At 39.4% G+C, this 14,187-nt stretch overlaps 1 protein-coding gene across 2 annotated transcripts in view; it reads left to right on the top strand.

Moving 5' to 3' along the window:
• COL21A1 (collagen type XXI alpha 1 chain) overlaps window positions 1-14,187 on the top strand; it is a 231,890-nt gene that overhangs the window by 127,503 nt on the left and 90,200 nt on the right. For both annotated transcript variants that reach the window (XM_070360774.1, XM_070360773.1), the window contains 2 exons: window positions 12,169-12,222; window positions 12,314-12,367. In XM_070360774.1, the coding sequence (XP_070216875.1) occupies window positions 12,169-12,222; window positions 12,314-12,367 (108 nt within the window). The remainder of the gene's footprint in view (window positions 1-12,168; window positions 12,223-12,313; window positions 12,368-14,187) is intronic.

Here is a 14,187-nt window from a genome sequence, read left to right as displayed (position 1 = left end):
GTGTTAGCCATCTGTATGTCTTCTTCGGAGAAATGTCTATTTAGTTCTTTGGCCTATTTTTTGATTGGGTCATTTATTTTTCTGGAGTTGAGCTGTAGGAGTTGCTTGTATATTTTTGAGATTAGTTGTTTGTCAGTTGCTTCATTTGCTATTATTTTCTCCCATTCTGAAGGCTGTCTTTTCACCTTGCTTATAATTTCCTTTGTTGTGCAGAAGCTTTTAAGTTTAATTAGGTCCCATTTGTTTATTTTTGCTTTTATTTCCAATATTCTTGGAGGTGGGTCATAGAGGATCCTGCTGTGATGTATGTCGGAGAGAGTTTTGCCTATGTTCTCCTCTAGGAGTTTTACAGTTTCTGGTCTTACGTTTAGATCTTTAATCCATTTTGGGTTTATTTTTGTGTATGGTGTTAGAAAGTGCTCTAGTTTCATTCTTTTACAAGTGGTTGACCAGTTTTCCCAGCACCACTTGTTAAAGAGATTGTCTTTAATCCATTGTGTATTCTTGCCTCCTTTGTCAAAGATAAGGTGTCCATATGTGCATGGACTTATCTCTGGGCTTTCTATTTTGTTCCATTGATCTATATTTCTGTCTTTATGCCAGTACCATACTGTCTTGATGACTGTGGCTTTGTAGTAGAGCCTGAAGTCAGGCAGGTTGATTCCTCCAGTTCCATTCTTCTTTCTCAAGATAGCTTTGGCTATTCGAGGTTTTTTGTATTTCCATACAAATTGTGAAATTATTTATTCTAGCTCTGTGAAGAATACTGTTGGTAGCTTGATAGGGATTGCATTGAATCTATAAATTGCTTTGGGTAGTATACTCATTTTCACTATATTGATTCTTCCAATCCATGAACATGGTATATTTCTCCATCTATTAGTGTCCTCTTTGATTTCTTCACCAGTGTTTTATAGTTTTCTATATATAGGTCTTTAGTTTCTTTAGGTAGATATATTCCTAAGTATTTTATTCTTTTCATTGCAATGGTGAATGGAATTGTTTCCTTAATTTCTCTTCTATTTTCTCATTATTAGTGTATAGGCATGCAAGGGATTTCTGTGTGTTGATTTTATATCCTGCAACTTTACTATATTCATTGATTAGTTCTAGTAATTTTCTGGTGGAGCTTTTAGGGTTTTCTATGTAGAGGATCATGTCATCTGCAAAATCTAGAGAAGAGCTAACACCTATCTTACTCAAACTCTTCCAGAAAATTGAAGAGGAAGGTAAACTTCCAAACTCATTCTATGAGGCCACCATCACCCTAATACCAAAACCTGACGAAGATGCCACAAAAAAGGAAAACTACAGGCCAATATCACTGATGAACATAGATGCAAAAATCCTTAACAAAATTCTAGCAATCAGAATCCAACAACACATTAAAAAGATCATACACCATGACTAAGTGGGTTTTATCCCAGGGATGCAAGGATTCTTCAATATCCTCAAATCAATCAATGTAATACACCACATTAACAAATTGAAAAATAAAAGCCATATGATTATCTCAATAGATGCAGAGAAAGCCTTTGACAAAATTCAACATCCATTTTCTCTTAAATATCTTCCCTCCCCTGTCTTTTCCCCTCTTATAGGAGATAGGAGGTTGGGTGGCCAGGCAGTAGGAGAAAGTGAGCCTGGGGCCAGAGCAGCTGAGGGTCATTAGTGTGTGTCCAGGGCCAGCGGTGGAGTGGGGTGTGGTGGGTGGGGCTCTGGCTGGTGTCTGAAGCCATCTGGCCAAGGAAACTTGGATGGAACAAATCGCAGGGAATTCTGCTTTGTTTGGATTTGGTTCTGTGCAACCCCCCTCAATCAGCAATTTGAATCTTTTTCACATTATAATGAGGCCAAGTCAACTGAAGCTTTAAATAGGAAATTATTCCACTCTGGAGAAACACTAATTTTCATCAGGAAAATGCCTTCGACCCAAATTAAAGAGCTGCCTTCAAATCCTTCCACCGCTTTCTCATTTCTCTATCAGTTAAATGACTTCTCTCAGCACAGTGTCTGAACGTATTACTATTTTACTGTTTCAACACTATCAAAAGAGATGCAGAGGAAATATTTATGTATCCTCTTAGGTACTTAAGAGTAGGACAACTATTAAAGGCTGGAATGCTATGAACATTGGAGTTTTTTAAAAGAAGGCCATTTTGGGGAAACATGAGGCTACTTTATGATCTTGTAGAAGTTTTTGTTTTTATGGTGTTTGTTTCTGTCTTTTTTTCCCTGTCATCATTAATTCCTCTTCATGAAGGAAAGTACTTCCCTGAACCCAAAGCCCTGGCTGCTGGTTGGGAAGATCTGGGGCCGTTTTGCTCTCTGCTTTTGAAAGTTGTTTTGCTTCCTTGGGTCTCAGCTTTTCTGTCTGGAAAATAAGAAAGTGGTGCCCAGTGAGGCCCAGTTCCTCTCCAATGCTGATTTTCTAAGATTTCATCAAACTCATCACATTTGCTAAGAGAGAAAGTTGAGCTGGACCAAGCTCAAGGTTTGATCCCTGGGTGGGGAAGATACCCTGGAGAAGGATGGCAGCACGCTCCAGTATTCTTCCCTAGAGAATTCTATGGACAGAGGAGCCTGATGGGCTGCAGTCCATGGGGTCGCAAAGAGTCAGATGAGTGAGCGACTAACTCTTTCCAGAGCTGACCCAGGAAGATGACCATGCACTACATCTGCTGGACAAGTGTGCTCGGTCCAGAGTCAGCTGTGGGATGCAGTGCGTCCCCCAGCCCCACCCCTCTCAGCCTGTCCTGAGTGGTCCACGGATGCCAGAAGAAGGGTGGCTTTCTCCAGGGATTAGACCTTATAGAAGTGGCAGTTAGCACAGATGGGGAATTCCAAACTACAGGACCTTAAGTCCTCCAGATGAAGGTAAAAGGTCGGCGGGAAGAAGGAGGGGTCTTTTAGAGCCAGCAGGCCCTTGTGACCGCTTGACTTTCAGTCGGAATGAACTCAAGAGCCATGGGAGGGTCTGGAATAAAGGATTGATGTGATATCGCTTATTTGTAAAGGAAATGACTCTGACTTTCGAGTTGAAAATGGAAATTGGGCTTTAGGATGATAAGGACAAAAGCAGGGAGATGAGACAGGAAATAATCTAGGAATGAAAGGAGGGTGGCTGGCATCAGGTTGGTAGGAGTGAGGGGAAGGGAACTGCTTATCTTCTGGGGATATTTTGAAGTTAGAGCCCCCGGGATTTACTGATGCATCAGACATGAGTTTGCGAAAGAGTAGTCAAGGGTGAATCTAGTGAGATGTAGAAGGATGGGGCAGAGAAGACTGGGGAAGGGGAGTCGGGACTTTGCTTTTGGATAGATCAGATGTTTACGTTAGATGTTCAAGCAGAAATGGTAAGTGGATGATTGAACATAAAAGTCTGGCATTCAGAGGGAGTTCTCTTTTTATGAACTGTCCTTTCTTGTATTTTGGATTGCAATTAATGCAATTCTTGTACATTAAGATAATGAATTATTTGCTATAGATGTTGTCAATAGTTCTCTTTATCTGGTTTACAAAAGAGGAGTAAAATTTCCCCACTATTAAGTATTTTGCTGTTTCTTCCAGGGTTTTATTTTATTTTATTTTTTAGCATTTGATACTCTATGTTCACTGACTTAATATGATTTTCAAGAATTTTTGATTCTTGATTTCATTTTGGCAATTTATTTTGGCCTTTGGGTTGACATGAAGATCCAAATAGCTTTGGCGAATTTGGAGGATGGCTATTGTAACAGACTGAAATTCAAACAGAATATTTGTCTGGGACATGGCATTTAAATTTAACCTTGTCAAAAGAGGAATTAACATATGTAATGTGTGACTTAGAAGGCTAATGTGACTTTTGGCATTGTTGGTAATATATGATGTGAATATTAAGAAAGACTGCAGTCCTGTTTTTGGAGTGCTGGATTTGGTTAGAGGTTTGGAGGAACTGGAATTTGCTCAGAAGTGAGTCAACTCAGAAGACAACCTTGGGAGGGGCAAGGAGGTTACTGAGTAATCCTCACTGGGATTACTGAGGTGTAATCCCAGCGAGGACGCTCTTCTCATTTCCACAATCCTCCAGAGTGGTGGTAGAGAATAGGAGGAAAGGAACACTAGGAAATAAAAAATAAAATAAATAGGAACACTAGGCTTGCGGAGTAAGCTTGGCAGGGGCTGGGGGGATAATTAGTAATAGGACCCAGGAGGCAAGCTTTTTATGCTTTTTTCTTTTCAGACTCTGAACTGAATATGGTACCAATTGTGTACTCAGTCATTTAAGAGCTGTGAGGACCTGGAGGCTGGGTGCTGTGGAGATGGGGGGGTCTGGAAAATGGGAGATGTTAGTGTACAAGTCAAAGGAATGGCTGTGATGTAGTTTGGGAAAGAGAATGACAGGAGGTGGACTTGTTATGAAGTGTTGGGGACGTTCTAGACGGAACAGTTTCTACCTGAGCTCTCCCTTCCCCTCAGTCTGTGTTCCCCGCCAAGCATGCTCATGGTCGCACTGTCTTCCGCTACCACTAAACACACGCACACACACGCATCCTCAGGAGTCTCACTGATAAGCTCAAATATGGACCGTTTGCCTCAAATGAAGTATCCAGCGCCTGGGCAGTTTACTTCCTTTTTCTAATAAAATGGTACATAAAACTCACCTCTTCTATAAAGCTTTCCTAGACAATGCTTAGTGGATTAGCTACGTCATTTTTTTTTTTCAATACACCCCTTATGTAAATCTCACATATGAATCTTTCCATGTTTATCTCATGCATCTCTTAAGTAGATTACAATATATTTTATATATTATAGGTAGTGTGTACAATAATAATAATTGTGTATAATCGTTATAGATGTGAAAGCTATTTGTATATTTAATTAAATTAAGGAATTGATGACACCGAGCACTTGTGATTTTTTTTAAATTTAAATTTATTTATTTTAATTAGAGGCTAACTACTTTACAATATTGTATTGGTTTGTTTTTAGCACTTGTGATTTTAAAGGCCAATTCATGCCTGTGTTGTATCTTCTTCTAATTATAATCTGTCTGATTATAATGTCTGATTATAATCAGAGCTGTCAGAGCTGTTTCCACTATTATTTTTAGAGCCCTAGGTAGTGGTGACTAGTTGGACACAATGTTTATATGTTTGTTTGTTTATTTGTTTTTTCATTCTTCCACTCACATACTAGGTATTTCATTGAGTGTTCCAGGGTAAGGGAATATAGCAATGAACAAAACAGAAAAAATACCCTGCTGTTTTGGACCTCACATACCGGTGGGGAGAGACAGATAATAAATTCACAGTTATGAAATAATAAAAAGTAAGCAATATTATATGGTGGGAAGTACTATGAAAAAAAGTTAGCAGCAGAGCAAGAAATGGAGTGAGGAACTATTGGTCATAAAGCATAACTTATAGAGATTATAATAGTTACTTTGAGATTATAACAGTTACTAAAATGGTACCAGTTACCTTTAAAAGTTGTGCATTCTCCTTTCGAAATAAGCTTAGTATAACTTTAAGTGTAACCTCATTCAGGGAATAAAGTAATTTACGTAACTAAGTTTAATTGAATCTGTGAATCTGAGAACAGAACAGAGCTGTATCTGCAGAGATTATTTGTCAAAGGAAGGCAGTGGTTAGCTCAAGGCGAATTATAATGGGAAAGTGGATGGTGTTGTTTTATGATTATCATTCATTCCTTTATCTGAGGCAGGGAGAACTAGATTTAGATTAAGTTTCACTTGCAGATGTTGCTGCCCACTCCCCACCTTTAGATGTTTTAATGATTTTTCAACTTTTTAAAAAGTTGAAAGTGCTATGCAAAAGTAGGTACAAAAGTACTATGCATTCAATAGAAATTATACTTTGAATTTTGATCTTTTCCTAGACTGTGAGATGCAGTACAATGGTTTTGCCCAACTGTAGGCTAATAGAAGTCTTTTGAGCATGGTTAAGTCTTCCAGGCTACCCATGATGTTGAGTAGGTTAGGTGTATTCAGTGCATTTTCAGTTTATGGTATTTTCAATTTAAGATGGTTTTTTCTGGACATAATCCCATTATAAGTCAAAGAAGATCTGTATAGTAAATGTAACTTGCTTTCATTTGAATTAGAAATTCTGTTTTTTATTCCTCAAAAGTATATAACTTCTTTTCTTTATAAGTCAATTTTATAGAGATATAGATTATTTACAATAAAATACAAATACACTCATTTCAAGTCTTGACAAATGTATACACCTGTCTAATCACCACTCTAATCATGATTCTAGGTTTCCATTCCTCTAAACTCTTCTCTCTTGCCTCTGTTCAATCATTTCTCCCTTTCTGCCCTGTATTAAATAGTTCCATTGATTCTATGCCCTTCAATGTTAGCCACCAACCTACTAAAAATACCTCTGGAAGTAGGTGGATTATAAAAAAACAAGTCTTCATAAATGAAATAACCTTTTCAAGCTCTAGGCTTTCTTCCTGTGACTGTCATTCAATTTACTTGTCTTTTAGTCCATAAAAATATTTTTCTAATGTTTGTGCTACTTAATAGTTGATCACCAATTAAACTGTATTTCCCCCAGAGGCCATCAGTCAATGGCAGGATCAGCCATCTCTCTGCACGAGCCAGAAACCTAGGCTTCATTCCATAAATTCCAACCCCCTCACCCCCTGTTCCCCACCTTCAGGTTAGACTAAACACCCCTGAGTAGGTTCAGGTTCTACCTCTCATCCTGTCCCCTGCAGGAAGCTTCCACTTCATGCATTTCCTGCCCCCTCTCATCTGTCCTCCAAGTAAGCTTTGCAGAGCTCCAGTCTGATTGTGTGACCCCCCTGGCTGAGTGGCTTGGATAGGGATCGAAGACCCTCAATGCTGTGCACTTGGCTTCCGTCAGCCCATGCCGGTCCTGTTTCAGAGCCTGCTTCTTTGTGATCTCTTTTCTTTCTTCTCATGGATGCGGCTCATCCTGTCCACTGCAGGGCAGGCTGAAGGGCTCCTTCTGATGCACTGTGCTTCCTTGACTGTTCCTTTGAGCCTATCTCTTCGGGAAGCTTCCGTGGACTGCCTACCCTTCAGCCCCCATAGCATCATGGTTCTTTCTTAGAGCTCAGTGTGTGTGTAATTTTATAGATATTCATGTGATTTATTTATCAAGTCATTTTAGCAATCAGTTAAAGCCTATGAACTCCTTGGCTTTAGTGACAAATTAATTTCTATAATAGATATACCTGGAAAGACAATTTTATGAATATTGTTAGAATGTAGCTATGTAGAAAATTTAGTTGTGTGTAGAATTGAGTCGCCCAGAAGAATCCACAGCACACATTAAAAGTATATACTTGATTTTGGTTGCCTAGTTACCCTGGCTGGGTATCTAAGAGACTCTATTGGAAATTTGGGAAACACGGAAGAAAGTTACGTAATAGTGTAAATTTTAAATCACATTCTTTTTTACATTTAAAAATGGAAGTAACATCCAAAGAGATTTCTCTAGATTTCATTCTCATTTTTAAGTTTAGAGTATTTAAAAGAAACCAATGACTATCTTCATTACTGAAACAAAATTATACATTTAGATTGGCAGAATATTTTATGCTATGATTAGAACTAGGCTCAAAAGAAATTGTGACTCTTGCACAATGATTTTATTTTCTTAATTTCCTTTTCAAAGCTATACATCTTTCCTGGAGCATCAGAACTCTGAATCATGGAAGAAAGTAAATTGGTTCTCTATTCTTCAACCCTGAAATTTGGCAGCAAGAATATTTTTTCCTAAAAAATGACTCATTTACAAAGAGACTTTGTGTGAACGTGGAAAAGACTTTCATACTCTCAGAAATCTTGCAGTTGGGGGAAGGGTGGGTATTTGGACCTGCTAAAATTGCAAAAGGGCAAATTTAATGTTAAGTAGTATTAATTGGTCGATGATAATGTGAAAGTTGCAGTTCTACAAGAAAACACAGAAACACCTATATTCATAGAAAGAAAAACTCAGTAACCTATATGAAAAGCTTATCATTTGTCCTGTTTCAGGGCTTTTTTTTTTTTTGGTTTAAATGTACCCTGCTATGAGTCAGGCAGTGTTTTATTTCTTGCTCCTCTTGGAAAGTGTTCTATGTTGTAATATTCCTCCCTGTTAACCTTTATTTTCCTGATTTTTAGTCCAAAATTTGTTTTACTGAATTTTATCCAACTTCTCCTGGTGATTTGCCTTGGGATCCCCCAGGTCGGATGTGGTTTTGGTTTTTCTTTATTTTGTTGCTAATCATGTTTCCTCTAGCTCTAAACTAATCCTTGAGCTTCTTGATACAATTAAGTTTTCAAGAATGCATCTTGTATGTTAAGAAAACAGCAGTAAGCTGGTTCTTATATAGTGGGAAGCATTGATTATTCCTGTGCTGCTGTTTTTCTAAAGACAAAGCAAACAGGCCCCTGGAAACACAGGACTTGGTTACATGTTGAGCATTGGATCTGTACATGTGCTGAGGAGAGCTTGAGGCATGACCTGGTGCCCCAGGCTCTGACGGTGGCCATTAAGGCTAAAGAATAAGGTTCTGCAGGAGCGATCTATGGTTTGTACACAGTCACTGAGCCTGAAGAAAAGAAAGAAGCTTACCTTTGCTGAGATTCTAACAACTGCCAGACATTTTCACCTGTGAGTCCTCTGTTGATTTATTATTATTCTGGTTTATGGTCAGAAGCTGAGGCTTAGCTCTGTAAAATGGCTTAGCAGAAAGTCAAGGGAGGAGCAAAAATTGAGCCCCAGGTCTTTTCCAGTTTTAAAATTCATTGTCCTTCCACTTCACTGTGTTGCCTCCCAGGACTTGGGGATGTGATGAGTGTGCCTGAGGTCACATTATGAGTCAGAGGTGAGCTGGGAACACTGTCTGGGGTATCTCTACAGTGCCTTAATCCATTAAAATGTAACACATTCACTTACTCCTTCCTCAGAGGGGAGAGATGCCATGGCAGCTTTTGATCTACTAACGATTAACTTTCTGAAAAAAGTAATAAAGCACATATGACATTTGGCTTGACTTTTGAAAAAAAAATGTGAAAGCAAAAATTCATTAAATGAGAACCATTGCTGATGACCAATCATTTTGATACGTAGTCAATTTCCATGGTGACTTTCTTTTGAGGAATTTTATTAACATTTCTTTCCTCTGGGTCCTCAGAATTCTAAGGAATTTAAAACAAATCTGGGGACTTCCCTGATGATCCAGTGGTTAAGACTCTGTGCTTCTCCTGCAGGGCACATGTGCTCAGTCCCTGGATCAGGAACTAGGATCCCTCATACTGTGCAGCCAATGATTATAATAATAATAATACCAGCACATACTAGGCATGCAATAAATGTTAGCTATTAAAAATAAAGCAATAAAAATATGATCAAATTAGTCTGGCACATGGAGTTCTTGAATCTGATTAATTGTTCTAGAGTCCTAGGACTGGATGTGCCACAAAGCATTTTCTGATGAGAGGTACATTTATACCTGCTTGGTCTAGTTAGTTCCTAGCTATGTAACTTTTGGCAATTTCTCAGTTTCCTCATTTGCAAATGGGGATAATGTACAACCGACTTTAAAAGTGGCTGTGAGGATTAAGTGGATTAACATATATGAAGTATATAGTCTAGAACATGATTAGTAGTGTATAAATCATTGGTACTATTATTTTTTCCCAATAATAGCAGCATGTTGTAAGTCACGTCACTCTCTCCAGATGGTGCACACAGGGTTTTGAAGGATGTAAGGAGCACCCTGAGTGGTGGCATTTTTAATGGACCTGGTTCTGTGTAGGTGCATGCTAGCAGTGGCAGCTGAAAAGCAATTCCAGGCCCATCTGATTCCAAAGGTAGAGAGAAGGAAATTCAGTGATGACAAGAGGGGCAGAGATTTCAGGCTGAACAAGCTGTGTCCATGGCTTTTCTTTCTCCTCCCTGATCTTGAGAGCATGAACCACGTGGTATTACTGCAGTTTCAACTCCAGAAGCCACACAAGCAAACGTGGTTCCTTGGGGAAAGAGAGTTTTTACACTTGCATTCTGTGTGGATGACTTGGAGGTGAATTTTTCCAACGTTTGGCTGACAAAATATGCAGCAGATGCTCTGTTCAATGATATATAGAAATAAATGATTCTTCGTCTTTCATCTCAAGGGGGCAAAATCCAGTGACACAGAGACAGTGCCATCCTAAAGAGCGGATGGTGGGTTTAGAAATTGCAGATTGCTTTGTATGGAGTTTGAAGAGGTTCGTTTTGAGACTTGTTCATGGGGCGGAGTAAAATGTTTAAGCGTGGGGCCAGTGGACTCAAGATAAATATGTGAGTTTAAGGAATACTGGAGAAAACATGATGATACATTCTGTGAACAAGCAAATGGGGGAAGACTGATGGTTGGTGATAGAAATCATAGTCACCCCCATTCTGGGAGTAGCTGAGAGCACTTTACAAAATGAGAAAGTATATAAAAAGAGAAAAACAATAATCTAAGACTGATCTTTTGAAGGCACCATTATTGTTGCTATTATTGTTATCAGAGTTAGCAAAGGGTAGTAAAAGGAATATTTGAAAATTGGAATGGGAAAGCAGGGACTTCTGGTGTCTCTAAAATTGCAGCTGAAAATGTACTGACATGTAACTTGGTGGATACAAAGATCCATGCAGACACTCATGAATAGCCACATGGGAATGAAGCTTTTGGGTTTAAGAATTAGGATGTTATTGGAGACATTAATGAAATCTGTGTTAATAATCATTGACAATAGAAAACTGTACCTGAACAGTAAGATCTAAGAAAGATGGGATGTGAATAAGAGAGGGAAATGTTTGCAGGTGCCAGGTGGTCCAAGTCAACCTGACACTGATCCAGGGAAACTTGGGCAAGTGTTGAGGGTCTGAAGTTTGTTTTGGAGTTTAGTGGCCATGCAGGGAGTGAAGACTGAATAGTCTGTGTCTGTCTGAAAAAGTTGTGTTTTACCAAGTTTCCAAATTCTGGAAGGATGTGTAGGACGCAATGGATTTGAAAGTGACCTTAACAGACAGCTCAGCCTTGGGAGGTAGAGGGACACATCATAGCCGTGTTTGTGGGGTGAGCTTTCTAAATAGGCAACCCGAAGTCTGTTATAGACTGATCCTGAAGAATAGCATTCATAATTTATTGCAGATGACCATAATCTGGTTTTTCCAGTGGTCATGTAATGGATGTGAGAGTTGGACTATAAAGAAAGCTGAGCACTGAAGAATTGATGTTTTTGAACTGTGGTATTGGAGAAGACTCTTGAGAGTCCCTTGGAGTGCAAGGAGATCTAACCAGTCCATACTAAAGGAGATTGGGCCTAGGTGTTCATTGGTAGGATGGATGTTGAAGCTGAAACTCCAATACTTTGGCCACCTGATGCCAAGAGTTGACTCATTGGAAAAGACCCTGATGCTGGGAAAGATTGAGGGCAGGAGGAGAAGGGGATGACAGAGGATGAGATGGTTGGATGGCATCACTGACTCATGGACATGAGTTTGGGTAAACTCTGGGTTGGTGATGGGCAGGGAGGCCTGGCATGCTGTGGTTCATGGGGTCGCAAAGAGTCGGACACGACTGAGCGACTGAACTGAACTGATAATCAGGTAGTTTTAAAATGTGTCACATTTGTTTAATCCTCCAATCCTAGATGCTTTTCTTTCGAATACATTGAATGTGTTTCTAATGTGCAGAACATTTCTCCGGGAACTCTGAACATTGACTCTGTATTTGCTGCTCAAAGCCTTCTTTTGCAGTGAAGCATTTCTCGATGATTTTATTGAGCTGGAGATATTTAATACTGTTTTCCTAAAGACTGGACGATGTGCATTCCTTATTAAGCATTTGCCCCTTTGTAGTTGTGGTTTCTTTTCTTTTTTTTTGTAGTTGTGGTTTCTTAAACTTCTTAAACAGTCATTAAGTGAAGTCGTAGGTGTGAGAACTGTGAGGAAGAGTGAATTCTGAAATGGAAGGCTGGGAATTCCCTGGCAGTCCAGTGGTTAAGACTCTGTGCTTCTACTGTAAGGAACATGGGTTTGATCCCTGGTCGAGGAACTAAGATTTCGCATGCTGTGTGGCGAAACCAAAAAGAAAATTGAAATGGAGGGCTGCCCTTTGTGAATATGATGAAATAATTATTTCTTGTTTCCTTCTCTTCAGGGATATCAGGGAATAGCAGGATCACCAGGTGTTCCAGGATCCCCGGGAATACAAGTACGTGGTTTGTGTCTTCTTATTTTAGAGGTACTGTTTCTAGTGAACCAAAGAACATAACTAACAGATTTTTATTTTGTGGTTAATTTAGGGAGCACAAGGACTGCCAGGTTACAAAGGAGAACCTGGGAGAGATGGAGAAAAGGTAAATACACACAAACAAAGGTGTAGCTGGTTGTTTCAGTCACTCAAAGACAAAGGCTGTTACCTGTGATGACCCCCATTCAATGGCGTTCATCTTGGTGAAGTCCAAGATTTTGGCTCAGAAACGTCAGGGACCGTTGGCTGATCAAGCACACAGGAGGCTTTTATCACCAGAACAGAGTGGTTGTCCGAAATGACCACTGGCAAATGGCACCAGTATTTGCATTGCCCTGGTGCCGTGTTCTCTGTCTGTGGCTAAGCTCTATAGGGAGCTGCCTTCTTAGAAGAGAATTATATGAGTGGAGTATGTTCCCAAGTTAGTCACCTATAGCCATTTATCAATCTCCACAATAGAAACCCATTTTAGTCTAACTGGATGGACTTCTTTCTCCTGTAGGGATTCTGTGGGTGCAGACATTTGTCTGACTTTCCTTTTCTATAGCTCTGAGATTTGCCATGTTCATTTATTTATTTTTTGTTTTTTTAATTTTAGGTGCTTGGGGGTATTTAATTTATTAATGCATTCTTTGTTTAAATTGGAAGAACCATGTTCTTTAAATTTGTTCAATATTTTAGTACCTCCCCAAGGATCCAATCCTGGATCCAGGAAGCTGGCCCATATCCAAGAAGGCCATTTGGATTTGCTTAGATCGCCAAGATGATTTGTTGGCTTAATTCCTAAAGCACAATCTTATTTCTGCATTCTTTGCAGGCTCTTCTGCTGTTTGCACCTGATGAAAACTTGTGCTTAATTTTCTAGCTACAAGCCTTGCAAAATGATTGCCTTTTAAAAACAGGGTGCATGGTATTCACACCTGAGAAACACTGATCTGGACTCCATCCATTTTATATTTTTGTGATTGTTCATACTGGTTATAGGGAATTGTAGCTGCTCAAGTACTATCTCTGGATGGACCCCCTGGCAGATCTCATGATGGGGGTGCTGCTTTCAAGCTGTTTGATCTTGGCGTGTGATTTGATGTCTTTGAATCTTATTTTGTCTGTTGAATCAATGGGGATTTCTTTATAGGTTTATATCACAAAATAAGTGTGGTAACATATGAAAAATACTTAGTGTGGTTCCTGGTACAGGATTTTCCTTAAATAAATGTTTGTTGTTTTATTGTTCTGGTCGGTTTATCAAGGAATGAGGTTGTGGTTGGGTTGTTGCATGGGGGTGGCTGGCATGTGTCCTGGGCAGGAAATGTTAGGGCAAACAGGACAGTCAGTGACTGGAAAAGATACAGAGAAGGTGGAATCTGTCAGGGCAGCTCTGTAATGCTGGGCAGAGCCGGGGAAGACAGAGCAACAACAGCAGTTGATGGAATTCTCGAAGAAATGGTGCAAAATCTTCCTGCCTCTCAAGGGACCTGGGCCTCTGTGAATGTTTTTAGCCGCTGGCAATCTCTGCCTATTTTAAATGATGAAGGTGCTTCTTAGGAAGTGATGGAGAGCAGGCCAGGCCCACAGGTATGGAGATGTTTTATATTTGAATGCTCTGGGCTATCATGAGAGACCCCCAACTCCTCTATGAGAATGAGAATGAGGGATCCCATTGGGAAGCTGCAGATATTTGTTCTGAGACCACATGCCGGGCACCTCATTCTATTCTAGTGTACAGGATCATTGCTGTTTCTTTAATGTGTTCACAAGTAGCCTGATTCAGGCATGGGGTGCATATATAAAAGTATGCATGCATGAATAAATGTATTTAGGAATGGATAAATGAATATATTTGTTTAAATATTTTTGTGTTGACTTGGGTTTAAATGGTGGATTTTTATTCATTCACCATAAAAGAATTGAGTAAAACACCTTATT

The sequence above is a fragment of the Bos mutus genome, chromosome 23 (genome assembly GCF_027580195.1).
Source record: "Bos mutus isolate GX-2022 chromosome 23, NWIPB_WYAK_1.1, whole genome shotgun sequence".
Lineage (NCBI taxonomy): Eukaryota > Metazoa > Chordata > Mammalia > Artiodactyla > Bovidae > Bos > Bos mutus.
This window is presented reverse-complemented; position numbering and strand designations above follow the sequence as displayed.